This window comes from Chrysemys picta, chromosome 7 (genome assembly GCF_011386835.1).
Source record: "Chrysemys picta bellii isolate R12L10 chromosome 7, ASM1138683v2, whole genome shotgun sequence".
Classification (NCBI taxonomy): Eukaryota; Metazoa; Chordata; order Testudines; family Emydidae; genus Chrysemys; species Chrysemys picta.
This window is the reverse complement of record NC_088797.1, coordinates 7,295,455-7,311,186: the sequence shown is the minus strand read 5'-3', so window position 1 is coordinate 7,311,186 and position 15,732 is coordinate 7,295,455. Positions and strand designations below refer to the sequence as shown.

Below are 15,732 nucleotides of genomic sequence, written 5' to 3'. Positions count from 1 at the left end.
CACAATTCTCACTGTAAGTAATGAAAGTTGTGTGTCTACACCCACATGGAAACTTTTATAATCTCAGTAGGGTGACCAGATGTCCCGATTTTATAGGGACAGTCCCAATATTTGGAGATTTTTCTTATATAGGCTCCTATAACCCCCAGCCTCTGTCCTGATTTTTCATACCTGCTGTCTGGTCACCCTAAATTTCAGTCTGAACTTTCCTATGACTTAAGCAAGAAATACTCTGATAGAGTTGGTCAAAATTTTCCATTGAAAAATAGTTTATGAAAAATGGCCTTTCAAAATTGAAACTTGTGAAAAAGTTTCCTTAAAAAATGTTTGACCAAAAAATTAAACTCCATAAGACCCCCAAATTTTGGACGTTTGGTATTTTGAAATTTGTTTTCACCCTTTGCTTTCTTCATTATCCTCCCCACCCCTTTGCTATTAAATACAGTAGAATGAACACTAGTGAGCACCAAGCTCCCCACCCCCTTTCTCATTTTCTCTTTTGCCCCTCTAACTTTTCCAAAGTTGAGGACATTTTGAAAAGTTTGAGGAGCAGAGAGTAAAGAAGAGAAAACCCACCCTGCAGATTATATGGGGTTCCTAGGTGCTAGACTAATACAAATAATAAAAATAGTGTATGTGGTGTAAAAAAGAGGAAAAATAAAATTGCAGTAATGACAATTTGAAATGTATCTAAAATTTCAATTTTTAAAAAAAGTTTTACAATTTTAAAACACAAAAATAAGCCCGTTTGAGACAAAAATGACTGAAATTTTTCCAGTTTCTTTTTTCAATCAGTTGTATTCATCGTTAAATACAAAACAATAGCAACAGAAATTACCCATGTGCAGTGATTGCACACACCTTTCCCTTGATATGATCCTGCTTTATTTTTATTAAAAATTTAAAAAATAATCATAGAATCATAGAATATGAGGGTTGGAAGGGACTTCAGGAGATCATCTAGTCCAACCCCCTTGCTCAAAGCAGGACCGATCCCCAACTAAATCATCCCAGCCAGGGCTTTGTCAATAATAATTCAACCATTTTGAAGATTTACTTTCATTTTTTAAAACTCAATTTTCCCAGTCACTGATCTGAGTGGAACTTGAGGGGTGCACAGCACTTCACAGGATCTAGTCCCAAATGAATAAAATGGATTTTATATAAAAACACATTTAGGTGTTCATAATAAATGCCAGGAAAATATGGTGCAGAAAACTTCCCCTTGTGAAAAAACAGTCATTCAATCAAGACGTTTGAGTAAAGGCTTGCAAAAAAGTCATCCTTTCCCATTTAAAATGGTACTTTTATTAAACTTGCTTGTTGAGAACTCCTACTGACTTCAATGAGGCCAGGATTTCACCCTAAATATAACAAGACTTGGAATAAAACCATGTGAACTGGCAATATCATTTATATACTGATTTCATCACCAAAACATTTCCTAATGTAAAAGTTTATCAATATTCTCTAAAGTGTCATGGTAACACTTTATGTTGTTAAAGGACAGCCTCTAGAAAACCAGAGTTTCAGTTTAAGCCTCCCCAAAACTTTTTAGAGGATAACATTTTTCCCCACCCAGTTTTTAAGCAGAGAGATTCCCTTCCTGACCCAAAGAAAGCCAGCACTCTAGTTTCACTCACCTCCCCCGTAGGTAGTTGCACACATGATGGAAGTCACCCATGCAATCTGGCTGTAGGATACATTAAAAACCATCCGGAGTTCTTTGAAATAGACTGTGAAAGCTTTAGGGAAGGAATATGCAAATCCGACAGAGATGGAAGCTCCAAATACCACTGCCCATCCCCATCCACCATCAGGAGGGGTATAGCCTAGGTCTGTGTTAGCTGGGGGAGACATAGCTAACCTAGATTCCAGCCAAGAAAGCGGGTCTCTGGGAGTCCTGAAAAACAAAGTGCATACCTACAAATTAGCAGTTCATATTTAGCCCTAAACTTTATGGACTTGTGTACTAAGTGCAATCAGAACACACATAAAACTGATAGTTCATATGTAATAAATGCCAGAGTCTCTCAAGTCACCCATGCCATAACCCTGCCACAACCGCCTCTTAAAACATCAAGACACTATTCCAATGTGATGGCCTGAGAGTTTCTAACTTTTTACAGTCAGCTAGTGGTAAGATGTATACAGATATTCAGAGCTAAGTGGTGGAATGACATCAGTCTTCAGTGCAGGAGGCAAATTCCCCATTGAGAATAATCGATCATCTGATTCTGAGGACTAAGATTACTTTTCCATTAGTTTGCAATAATCACCATTTATGTGATCTAGCTTGCAAAATGCTTCCTAAGGAGCACAGATATTTTATTTAGTTAACATCTTATCTTAAAGAATAATATCTATTTTGTCCCTTCAAAATGTTTGTGATAAAAATTTGAGGAAAAACAAATCTGTCACTTAAAATAATGTAGGTCTTCTGATTTTAGGTTTTATCCAATAAACACTGATAAGACACTCCCGATACAAAATTTAAAAAATGAAATCCATGTTTATCCAATGAACACCAGAAAAACACTGGAAATAGTTACTTACATGTAAGTACTTGTCTAAATGGAGCAGTAATACATAAGAACACAAGAATGGCCACACTGGGTCAGACCAACAATCCAGCTAGCCCAATATCCTGTTTTCTCACAGCAGCCAATGCCAGGTGCCCCAGAGGGAATGAACAGAACAGGTAATCATCAAGTGATCCATTCCCTGTCGCTCATTCCCAGCCTCTGGCAAACAGACACATAGGGACACCTACCCTACCCATCCTGGCTAATAGCCATGGATGGACCTATCCTCCATGAACTTATCTAGTTCTTTCTTGGACCCTGTTATAGTCTTGGCCTTCACAACATTCTCTTGCTCATATGCTCAGAGTCTAACTGATCATAATATATGGGATCATGAAGGAATTTTCTTCCAGGTCTGACTGGCAGTGACCTTGGGGTTTTTTCCAGTTTCCTCTGCAGTGTGTGGGTGATGGCCATCGCCATTGTGGGAACGTTGGACATTGGGACACCTCAGTCCCTCCTATTCTCTGTCTATGGCGCACAATAGTCTAGTCTCCTTAGGGCTGTAATACTTTAGTCTCATTTTGATTATTGGGTTTAGTGTGGCCTGTGATGTACAGAAGGTCAGACTAGATGATCTGGTGATCCTTTCTGGCCTTAAACTCTATGACTCTATTCCAGAATGCAAATTTGTGTCCCAACATTACTCTCTCTCTTGCTGCTTCCGTTGCCTGTGTTAAAAGGCCATTGCTTAGTCATACACACACTGCCATTTCATTTCACTCTCCTATGAAGTGTGTCTCCTGCATTTGTCTGGAAGCATCTCCAGGAGTCTTTTGTAGTGGAATGCTAGAACCCTGATGGGGTTTGTATCACGCTGTGGGGGGGAGGGGTACTGATGCAGATCCCTGACTTGGGGAGAGGATCTCAGGAGGGAAGAAAGTGATGGTGTGGGTCTTTGAGGAGACTGGAGAGTGATGCTGAACCTTGGAGGTTCTCTGCACTTTATAGCTATCGCAGCACCAGCCAGGCTGTTGGCTCTTGGGGACAGAAGCTCAAAGATGGGAGGTGTATGAGGAAAGGCTTGGAAATGAGAACTACCTGGGAAAGGGCTAGAGGAGCAAGTCTGGTGGGAAGGGGGTCAGATGTCAGGCCTGAGGAGTAAGGTATGGGGTCCCTGAAGCTTAGCAGTGTTATAAATAAATACCCCTGAGTTTGAGGGTCTCAGGGATCAGTATGCACCACAATTCGGGAATGGGAAGTTGGGTCATCTGAGACTTGGAGGGGCTAGGAGCTGGTGGCCCCTCTTTGGTGTCAGGGCCCCCATTTACGTCCACAGAAGTTTGAGAGTCTCAGATAGGTGGTCTCTAAAGTTTTTGGCAGCAAAGAGATGGGGGCTGTCATTTAACAATGGCACAGAATCACAGAACAGGGAGTCTTAGGGGTAGTCCTGTTTTTCTTCTTCTCATACAGCATCTCTGCCTCCCCACTCCAATGTACAGATTCTCCCAAGAACCTTCCCCAGTCCCCTACCTGATTTCATTCTATAGATTTAAAGACCCACCTCCTCAAAGGTCTCTTGGGCTAAATAATGGGCACTCCTGGGGGGTTGGGTCTTGAAAATGGGGCTCAGAGCCCCAGGAGAGTTTGGCAGCTCAGAGATACATGGGCATGGAGTTGAAGGATAAGGGGAGCCCAGAACTTCTTCCTACACTAAGCGGTGCTGGAAACGTTACGGAGGTGACTTACCTTAGAAGCTGGTTTCTAGGAGCTGTTCTTACTGCAGTCGAGCTTCCCCTCCAGAGAGGGAAAAAAAACAAAGCTTGCCCTCTCGTTAGGGTAAATGCTTCATTGTACGGTTTTCAGATGGGAGGGGAAAGCCTCATGATTTCAGGTTATCCCGGCTTAAAAGAATAATTCCATTGCATAAGCAGCAGGTGATTGGCCCCGCAGGGTGCCCGTCTCCCCAACGCCGCATGGGAGTGAGGATCTGACTCTCCTAGCTACTGACTTCCACAGGATCTCCAGCAAACAGCTGACAATTTCTGGAGAGCTGACTGAAAGTTCCTGGTGGCCAGCCCTTGGCATATGCCTGACTCTTGCCAGAATATCAGCTTATGTCCAGGAGCGAGGCAAACCAGAGGGGATATTGCATCGTTAACATTCTTACCACGCTCCCCAATCACTCAAATAAAATAAGAGTTAGAAGAAAATCACCTCCCTGTGCCTTTTAGGAGCCACCCCAGTCGCTTTCTCTTGAGATAAAGGTATTTAATTGATGGGAAAGACCAGTTCCCCAGTAAGGCGGGAGAATGAAGGTGGACTGCCATTTCTTGCCTCAGCACAGCTGTATGTTTTTCTTATGTTTGCAACAAAGGGAGTAAAACTAAAGGAAAATTGTGTCTTCAGAGGAAGTAGATCGGAACGTCATCCTGTATCTAACTGAGAGCTGACCACCCTGCAGAACGGGAGAGTAAACGGTGTTCAGTAAAGTGGCAAGAAAAAAGAATTGGGGAAGTTTAGCTTATCCCTCAAAGAAAAATATTTCAGGGAGAATACAGCTAGGTCAATTTATACCAGCTGAGGGTCTTTCCCGTCAATTAAATATCTTTCTCTCTCGAGAGAGAAGGGGACTGGATTGGCTCCTAAAAGGCACAGCAAGCTGGTTTTCTTCTAACGCTTATTTTAATGACATTTTGATTCATAGGATTCAAAATAAATATGAAAAAAAATCAATTCTTTTTCAATAAGAATTTCTGTGGCAATAGTTTTTACAAACATTCTGCTATAAATGCTCCACTTCCCTTTCAATTAAGTTTTCCTAACAGCAGAATTATTGCTTCTAGCCTGGTAATGAGAACACACAGCTCCTGATGTGGTATGCCTTGTTCCACCCCACCTCACACTAAGAGCTATGCCTAGGCAAACGTTGTCTGAGCAGACCCTAAGGATGGGCACATGCCAGGTTGGGATAGTGTCAGTCACACCATAGATATATTATCTGGTATGAGGCTGGCTGGCTGAGAGATGGTACCAGCATAACCCAACATCCTGAGAGTGTGTTATAGTGATAAGATATCTAGCAATTAAAGGATGTGAAAGGTACATGCTCTTGATAAAGTAGTTTCAATGTGTTATTTTTAAGACTATAATCAGTGATAATGCAGAAATGAATCAATACTATATATGCAATACATACATCATCCATGTTACTTACTGTCCCTCCTGTTTTATAGTGCAAAATTGGATGTTCTCCTGCTCTGAACAGTCACCGCTATTGCTGCTTCACCCCTCAGTGTATTGTTCCTCACAGACCTTCCTTCGATAAGAGCCTGATCCTGGGAGGTGCTAAGCACTTTCAACTCTTGTAAGCTGAGGTTCCAATTCAGCAAAGCATTTGCACACATGTTGAACTTCAATGGGACTTAAAGTTAAGCATATGCTTAAGTGTTCTGCAGCATCAAGGTGCATATGGGTTTTCAGTATCGTTTGTACTTCAGTATTGCTGAAAAACAAAATGCTGAAAAAACTCATGTAGGGCCCCCCTGGGAGAGTGAATATTTTGTCTGACAATAACAATTAAATCATTTTCACGCTCACCTGGAATTACTGAATAGGTCTAGGCCAGGGGTCGGCAACCTTTCAGAAGTGGTGTGCCAAGTCTTCATTTATTCACTCTCATTTAAGGTTTCGCGTGCCAGTAATACATTTGAACGTTTTTAGAAGGTCTCTTTCTATAAGTCTATAATATATAACTAAACTGTTGTTGTATGTAAAGTAAATAAGGTTTTTAAAATGTTTAAGAAGCTTCCTTTAAAATTAAATTAAAATGCAGAGCCCCCCGGACCGGTGGCCAGGACTCGGGCAGCGTGAGTGCCACTGAAATATCAGCTCACGTGCCGCCTTTGGCACCCGTGCCATAGGTTGCCTATCCCTGGTCTAGGGCAACCTGCGTTCTGTAATAGAGTAACAGCCTACATGCCTCCTCCCTCTTCCCAGTGAATGACTGCAACCTCCCACCTCTGCTGTCTCCAAACACTCTTCCCAACGAGTGACTGTCCTTTCCCAGCAGCAGCCCTCTCTGTTGCCAGCTTCCTGGCTTTACAGGCCAGCTTCCGACCAATTCCCTGCTCCCTGGCTCTTCCTCCAGGTGCAGCCTGTGGAGTTAATAGGCCTACCTGACTAGTGTGACCAGATAGCAAGCGTGGAAAATCGGGACGGGGGTGGGGGTAATTGGAACCTATATAAGAAAAATCCCCAAATATCGGGACTGTCCCTATAAAATTGGGACATCTGGTCACCCTTACCTGACCACCTTAACCCCTTCCAGTCCTGTGTGGACACCCCATCACAAGGCCATGTTCAGAACACACTTCCTTAGAGATCTTTCGGCTGCCCCAACCTGATCATAACCAGAAAAAAAGTGCTAGCATACACAGCTGGCGTTTTATTTGTTGGAATTAGTACTAGAGAATTTGGTGTTCTGCCTAAGTAATAATCATGGGTCAGTGGTTCATCACCACACCAAAGCAGCACTAACTTATGGTCTTCTGACAAAAATTGTCACAGTCACACAATGCAGGATTTTCAATGGTGCGTTATAATTTCAAGGTCTGGGAGATTAGCATTTGCAAACCCACAGTCTCTTACCATGGCCAGGTCTGATCACTGTGGCACAAAGTATTCTGGGAAGAATTGGTGAAACCATGCTTGCGTCATGTGTTCTTGATCCAAAAATAAACAAATTACTCTGATACAGAAAATTTTCTCTAGTCAAAACTTCCCATTCTCCTGATTTTTCACATAAGGGGGGAATTTTGCACATTGTCTTTTCTGATAATTATTTTTCACTAAATTTTAGTACTCTTGGCATGTCTTTCTTTCTGAAATCCAGCTCCAAGGCCAGAGGTTTGGAATGACTGTGTTCTCTCCCACAGTGAAATCTCTTAAGGGTTTTGCTAGCTGTGGCATTATGGTATGTGCATTTCTTATTGCATGTCCCCATATTATAGTATGGTGCCAATGGCTATTCTTCACAATTCAAGCCAAATTAGAATAAGGCATTGGTTATTATAAACATCACCATATTCATAAATGTATCCCAAAGGTTATATAATCCGAGAGAAGCAAAGTGATAATGATAATGGTGCTCATTTTCAACAATGGGTAATTATGCCAGGATAGGTTGCCTTTAGCAGGCATCTTGCTTGATTTTTAAAGGTTATAATAAAGGTGTGGACATGTGACCAACATTCCAATGCCCATGGACATATCTGCTGGCCCCTGCCATTCAGAAGGGCTAGCTTTAATACAATCTACTTCTCTGGGGAGTGTCCCTGTTTGGTTTTGAGTGTGTTAAAGTGTGTATTCTCGACTTTCTCCTCAGAACATATTCTGTGGTATCTGAGTGTCTGGCTGTAGATAACTGATTTATTTGGCTGTTTGGGGTGGCTACTGGATCTGTAAAGGGGAATGTGGTGATCCAGGGATTTCTTGTATATAGATGTTTGTAGGGTTCCATTGTTGAAACTGATCATGGTGTCCAGGAAGCTGATGCTGGTTCAGGCATGTTCTAGAGAGAGTTTGATGGCTGGGTAGTGGTTGTGGTGGAAATGTAGGCAGGAGTTTAGATCATCTGTCCAGTGGATGAAAATATCATTGATGCATCTCAGGTATATCATTGGTTATGTGGTACATTTGTCCAGAAATTCTTCCTCAAGATGGTCCATGAAAATGTTTGCATAGTGGGGATCCATCTTAGTACCCCTGACTATTTCCATAATTTGGACAAAGTATTTGCTGTTGGCTGTAAAACTGTTATGGGTGAGGATGAAATGGATGAGTTTAGCGATGCGTTTGGGATGAGTATCTCAGTGTTGTCCATTGTCTTGTAGATGTAAGGTCATCTATGTAACATGCTTCATTAACCAAATTTAATACACAAAGACCAGAATACACTTAATATAGCAAAGAGAAAAGAGAAACTGATTGAAGTTAAATGAGAATGTACTTTACACTAAAAACATGATCTCACAGCTTTTCGCCTACACACATTGGCAGTGGTTCCAATAGCTAAAATGGAAAAGTAAAAAAAATATATATTTTTAGATTCTTTTAATTCAGTTTAATAGCTGGAAAGGAGAAACAGCTAGTACCACACCACAAGACAGCTCTCTGTGATCCATCAGCAAGTGCTCTACAGTCAGTGAACTACTGACCACGGTTCAGAAACATTAGGGGAAGGGATCATAAACTTCACATTTCAGAATTTTGGGTTGTCCACAGACAGCCTAACAAACTAGTCTCAACATATAACATAAGGAGTAGCTGGAACAGCGAGGTGGGATCTGTCCTAAAGGCCTGGAACCATTAGCATAGTTCTAGATTTATTATTAAATGTGTGTACTTGATAGCTAGGTGAATTTCCTCAACAGTCTACGGCATCTACAAATTGTTTGGGTTAGAAAACTGAGCATCAAGTTTATTGGAAAAAAATAAGGGTGATATTTTGAAAAGCATTCAGGCCATATCTGCAGGGACTATAGCATCATAACTACAGCACCATAGTTCTGCCAGCATAATCCCGTAGTGTAGACGGAAGCCTAGACCGAGGAAGGCAGTTTGGATCTCAATTCATATAAGTACTCTGTATCAGTATATGTCTATCTCTGATTCCACTGAAATCTATGGTAAAGTGCCTACAGGCTTCAATAGAAGCAAAGTTTGGCCAATGTTGGGTTGTTGTTTTTTAAATCCCACCCTTAGTTGATTCTCCCAGGAGTAGTGCGTAGTGATCAAAACTCCACCCAATGTCCACTGAAACACCTTTAGAGGAGCTCTTTCTTTTTCTGTTTGTCTTGGCTCAGCCAGCTGTCTGTGGTCCTCACACACTGTTTCCACATGAGTAAAACTAGAGCTGGTTGGGAATTTTCCATCACAATGATTTGCTGATGGAAAATGCACAATTTGCACCAAATCAAAATTTTCCATGGGGAAATATCAGTTTTGCCCCCCCAAAATTTGATTTTCTGAATATTTCACTTTGGGTTGGTTCAATCAGACTATTTTGCTTGGTTGAACAGATCTGCAACATATTGTTTTGAATCAGTTCAACAAAACAGTGAACTGCATTTCCCTATCAGTGCTTTTCCTTATGGGATTTGTCATTCAGGCTCCCATTTTTCTCCAATGGGTTGAGGTCCCTGGAGGTCTACAGCTCCCATAATGCAATGTAGATTGCCTTATGACCAAGCTCTGTGTGGTGCATCATGGGAGATGTATTCCAGTCAGGGAGTCAGGCCCAAAAGAGAGAAAGAGGGCATCAGGCTCCTGAACTAAAATTCCATAAGGCCCAACAGGAAAATGCAGTTTAATGTTGAAATGATTTGAATGAAATCCTCTGGGTCATTTCAACCAACCAGACCAAAACATTTAAATTTTCAGGAATGTCAACATTTTACTTTGATCAAAAATGCCAAAATGAAAAATGTAAACATTTCCAAACCAAAAGCTTTCCAAATTTCCTTTCTGTGAGAAATTTTGAAATGTCAACGTTTTGTCCCAAGTTGGGATAAAACAAATGTTGAAATGCTAGATTTTCCCATCAGATGGAAGTGCTGAATTTGCTCAATTCTACTCCAAACATTTTCCTTTTTGAGCTGAAACTTTCCTTCTTACTCATAACTACCTTCAGGCATAGACTCATAGAAGTGTAGGAGTGGAAGGGAACTCAGTAGGTCATTTAATCCAGTCCCCTGCACTCAGGGAAGGACTATGAAATAACTAGACCATTCCTGACAGGTGTTTTCTAACCTGTTCTTAAAAACCTCCAATGACGGAGATTCCACAACATGCCTAGGCAATTTGTTCCAGTGCTGAACCACCCTGACAGTTAGGAAGTTAGGATATTCATGTTAAGATGCAAGTTCGGCCCAGAAAAAGAGGGCACTGGTAGAAGATCCAGACACAAGGAACAACGTGTTTTCTAGCCATTTGCAGGAGGGCAATAAATAACCTGATGAACAAAAAAGACAGATGGTGAAAGTTGCCAGCATATTGATAGTATTACAATTACAATTATATGATGTAGAAAAGAGCTACAAAACTTGAGTGGATCTAGTGAATCTGGGTCCAGCTAGGTACCTAAAACACTACAGTGGGCCAATAAACTCCATACAGAGGCACCAATTGAACAGAAAGAAGCAGTATTCCACAAAAACGACATGGAACCTCAGTTATTTCACGCTCTCACCTCCTTGGATGTTAATAGATTAGCTAGACTGTCTTTCTGTTGTTCCCCCTCTACACATATCAGTGATCTCTCTCTTTCTTCAGGATTTGTTTCTTAACATTCTTTTCTCCTTCTGCTTCCCCCCCAGCCTGCAAGCAAAATTTACCCTTTAGAGGACCCATAGAAATGTAGGGCTGGAAGGGACCTCAAGAGGTCATCTAGTCCAGCCACATGCTGATATTCAATCCCTCTGCATAGCTAAGCCTTCTTCAAGCCTTTATGGTGAATTTCACTCCTGGGTAGAGGGCCAGCACAAGATCTATGCATCACTTTTATCCTATGTAAACAGTGCTTTAATGGTTTAAGGAGGACTGAAGAGGGTCATAGGCTTGGTGCAGGCTCTTTGCTCAGGGGTGAATTTCACCCTTAATATGGGGATAGTGATGCAGAGAGCTCACATGTTGGGGAGAATTTAACACACACACACACACACACACACACACACACACCTCTTGTTTAGGAGTATTTAAAGATCAATGTCAGGTAATGCAGGTGCACACTTTCATAGAAGAGTTTTGTACAACCCAATTTTAGTAGGAACGTTTCCATACTACTTATCTTGTAAAACTCCATTTTGGGTATTTAAAACATTCCCCTGAAGTGTTTGTAATCCAAACACTGCAGCAGGGTAGTGAGGCCCAAGAAAATAAAGCTGATGATAGGCAGGTCAATATGATTTCATTGTCCAAGCTGGTGAGAATTAAACTGCACCAAATAGGAATATTCCATTTAAGTTGGACACTTAAGAAATTCTACAGAGATCTGACACCATCCGTAATGCATCGAGACGCTATGTTTCAGCATTGAAGAAGAAATACTCCTCTATTTGGTTGATTCCCAACATTTGCCTTCCAAAGTTCTAGTAGCTCCCTTTTTGACTGGACCAGCTATCATGAAGGAACTTAAAGGAACATTCAAGTAGTTCAAGCCAAAATCTGACCTAATTTAAGATTATAAACATTCTGGCCGGTAATGATTTCTATATCCATCCAAAACAACATAGGAACAAAACACCGCACACTGGAGATTAAAAGCCATTAGCCACCTTTCCCTTTACAACCTAGTTTTAATAAATTCTTCTTGTTCTTTTCCCCCAACAACTACAGAAGAGCTTTGTAGAGGCAAAATGCCAACTAATATTATTCCTGTTAGCATGGAAACAAATCTTCCACTGGTTAAAAGTGAGGCCAAACTATTTGTTTTTTTAAAGGCATCTCTTTGAAGTACTGTAGTAGAGTATATAGACAGAGGGAAAGGGGCTTAGGGTGCACCACCACAGATCTCCTGTTTGACCTTGAACAATCCAGTTAGCCTATCTGTGTCTCAGTTCCCCATTTATAGAACACGGATAATATTTCCTACCTCACAAGGGTACCACAAAGGTAAATTCATTAAAGACGGTGAGACACCAAGATGCTGTGGTAACAGAGGGTCACACAAGCACTTTAGATAGATATGGAGGCAAAAAATTCAAGGTGCGAACCACATTGCTAATAGCCGGTGCACAACTGTGCCTGGCCCTATACAAACACACAGTGAGAGTCAGTCCCTGCCCTGAAGAGCAGTCTAAACTGGCAAGACAGGCAATGGGTGGGAAGGGAAACAGAGAGGAAGTGATTTGCCCACAGTCACACAACTAGTCAGTGGGAACAGAACCAGGTCTCCTGAATCCCAGCCCCATGCACTAGCCCATGCTACTTCCCATCATCCCAGCAATAGCTTGTTTCTGGGTGGATCACAATAAGTGTGTAAACCTACCTGTTACCTTCCAATTTGCATCTGCTACAGGAACCTTACTAGCACTCTGGAAGTTGGACTGGATGCCCAACTCCGTTTTAAAATATTGGCAGCTGGCATACAACGTCTGAACATTTATCCCTGTGTATTAGTTGTAAATTAAATGGTATCTCCATGAGCAATTCATCCTACTTTAGAATTTCCCATCTTATTTATTTATTTATAGCTAGTGTTCCAAAGCTGGATTTACAAAGCCTCCTGGACTGACAGACTGGATGGGCAGATGACCTGGAGAACTGGCTCTCTCTTTCAGAGTGCTAATCCCAGAATGTTGTGCTGTGATAAGTAGCAAGTGACAATTTGAGATGATGCACAACACACATTTCGTCCTGTGTATTTTTGACTGTATTGAAATCTGTCTGCTCAAGGGATTGTGGGCACAGGGGAAAGAGTTCATAGGATCTGTTTCTCCTGAGATTAAACCCTTTAGAAATAATGTTTTTGTAAATCTTACTGGCCTAGCGAAAGGTGAAATTCCTTTAGACTTTTAGAATTAAGCAGCTTCTGCATTGCTGGCCTTTTGCTGCCAAAAATGTTGTTTCTTCTTTGCTCACACACACCAGGTTTAAAGCGTCTTTGGCTCTGTGCCATTCCAGGCTGGTGCCTTACAACTTGTACCAGCTAGGATCTTTCATTTATTAAATATAAATATTTGTACTATTTTTCTAATGTGTGTACATAACACATGGGTAAAGTGGAGTTAAATTCTCTTCTAGTGGCTATTATTGCCATCAGCTAATGAAGTTGCTCAGTGGGCTTATGCGTTAGAAGCTTGTATTTTTGCATCCAAATGTTCCAGGTTCAAACTTTGCAGAGCACCCATGAAGGAGTGCTTTACACATACATATTGGATACAATCTGCATTACTTGGCCACACAAGATATTTTGAGTGATTGCTGAAAGGAGCATAATGGTAAGAAAAGGTTAAACAAGAAGAGTGGCCAGAGACTTTTTCCAGAGACTTATAGGTCTGCTTTTATCTGGCTTTCTCATTTAGAGTCCTCCAAAGAAGGTGCATTACTTAGTTTGGTTTTTGGATGCATACTCTAAACAGAACTGAGCAAATAATTTATAATGATTAGACACATTCTTCCTGTTTCTGTACACAAAATGTTGAAGCAGAACGTATTTCTATGTTTGTTATATGCATTCCTTCTAAATTATTCAGATTTTCCACAAGCAGTTCTTGTACTCTGGCTTGTTGGCATGCAGTTCATTGAGAACAGTGTTCAGGAAAAAAAAGTTTTGTTTTTTTTTAATTCACAAAGCAAAAAAGTTAGATCAGTTTTATAGTAGGTTGGCAAATATAGAGGGTGAAAATTTGCAAAACTGACATTGAAATATTTCCCCTTTTCATTATTTCAAATTTCATGATTTCATTGAAATTCCAACACTGGAAATATTTCTACTTTGAATATTTGAAATTGGAGCTGTATTGGTTAGTTTTGCTATGACGTACTTCCCACCCCGCCTATGTGGAGGAAAGTAACTCTGAAAATCAGGGTTTTGGAGTACATACAACATAAAATGTATTTTACTGTAACATTCTCTCAAGATTAATGCACAATTTTCTGTTCATGACACATTCCTGCCAGTAAACTTGTGCATTAGCATATTTGCAGAAATCCACCACTAACACAGCATGAATAGAGACCATCTGAATTAGTTGAAAAATTTAAAAATATTTATTAAAAGCTTTATTGCAGAAGTTATCCAACCCTAATTCAATATATGAACATATTTCTTTGATAATGTAATTGTTCTGCTGTGTCAGTTTAGGTTAGACTGTCAATTCTTTGGTAAAATCTAGCAAGTTAATCCTACCAATATGCATGAAGTTTCTGGAAAACTCAGTCTTGGGATTTTCTTTATTAATTGGGTAGGTCCAGTATGTTTAGAATGTGCACTGACAGCATTCGGCAAAAGTAAATGAGTTGGAGAGCAGAGATCACAAATTGTCGCTATAAACCAGAAATATTCCTTTCTGGATTTAGTTGGTACTATTCTGGTGGGTGGATTCTAAGTACTATGTTATCTTTGCTGGGCTGCTCTAACGCTTAGGGCACTAAATGAGCCCTTGTCCTTTTATCACTTCAGAGTCCATTCATCAGATTAAATGATAGGAAGAAGGTCTAGCTAGGTGCCTGCTTTTTCCATTTGCTCTACTCAGATTATGAGATTAGGGCCAAACTACATACTGCTCTTAGCTGTGGAAGGATGTACAAGAAGCTTCCTATCTTCTGGAGCATTTCCTCCAGGGCAGGACACAATAGCAGTCCCAGTACTGTGGGCACTGCTCACTTCTGCTTTGGGTAGGGGTGGAGAAAGAGACCATGGCCCAACCTCCCCTGCTGCACCAGCTCAAAAAGCAGGCCTGAGCCACAATCAATCTTCCCTGTACTTCTCCTCTGAGAGAGCCATACCATCTTCTGCTCAAGGTTTGACATAAGGGACACAATCTAGCCCTTAACGTTTGAACCATGTGAAACATTTCAGGAGTGTTACATTTTCAAAACGCAGCCTGACTGTGTAAAGTTAGCTGAACTTTCATAAGTCCATCCATAGCAGATTGTTCCAATGCAACTTCGTCAACTGGGTAATTTTTATTTATTTGTAACAAGAAATGCGTTCGGTCCTATATGTTGTGCGGCAGGTTTTCTAACTGGATTTTAAAAAGCTTGAGGATAGTAGCACTAGCCTAACCCTGCTCCCATTGAAACTTGTGGCAAGGAGGAAATTCTTGAGTGCTACAGGAAATAGAATAACCTGCTCTCATTGCTTGAAAGCTCTCTGAGAGAGATGGACATGGGCGAGCCACTAAAGAATCCCTTTTCTGAGATTGGGCACTCAACCCATGTTCTGCTCACTTTTCCTCTTTTGAATCTCATCCAGAGTTGAGATATTTTATTTGGGGAGGGGGGGGGGAAAATGAGGAAGGTCCTTTCTCTGATATTCTCTTTTTCCATAAGGACTTAAGGAACATCTGGGTCTCATCGTGAAAATTCAGTTTTCCTCTAGGGAGTTTTGTCTTGTCTTTTTTGGGGAGGGAACAAGAAAACCAAATAATGTGCATTTTTTTGAGGGAAGGGGTTGGTCCATTGCAGGAGCGGCTTGCCACAG

The 15,732-nt window shown here is 41.0% G+C and overlaps 1 protein-coding gene across 1 annotated transcript in view; it reads right to left on the bottom strand.

Moving 5' to 3' along the window:
• Nucleotides 1-4,562, bottom strand: part of LOC101950129 (monocarboxylate transporter 2-like) — a 67,519-nt gene extending 62,957 nt beyond the window's left edge. Inside the window, exons 1-2 of the mRNA XM_005297817.5 lie at nt 4,275-4,562; nt 1,644-1,903 (exon numbers count right to left, since the gene is read on the bottom strand). Of these exons, the coding sequence (XP_005297874.1) occupies nt 1,644-1,860 (217 nt within the window). The 5' untranslated portion in view covers nt 1,861-1,903; nt 4,275-4,562. The remainder of the gene's footprint in view (nt 1-1,643; nt 1,904-4,274) is intronic.
• Between the last annotated feature and the right edge of the window lie 11,170 nt (nt 4,563-15,732).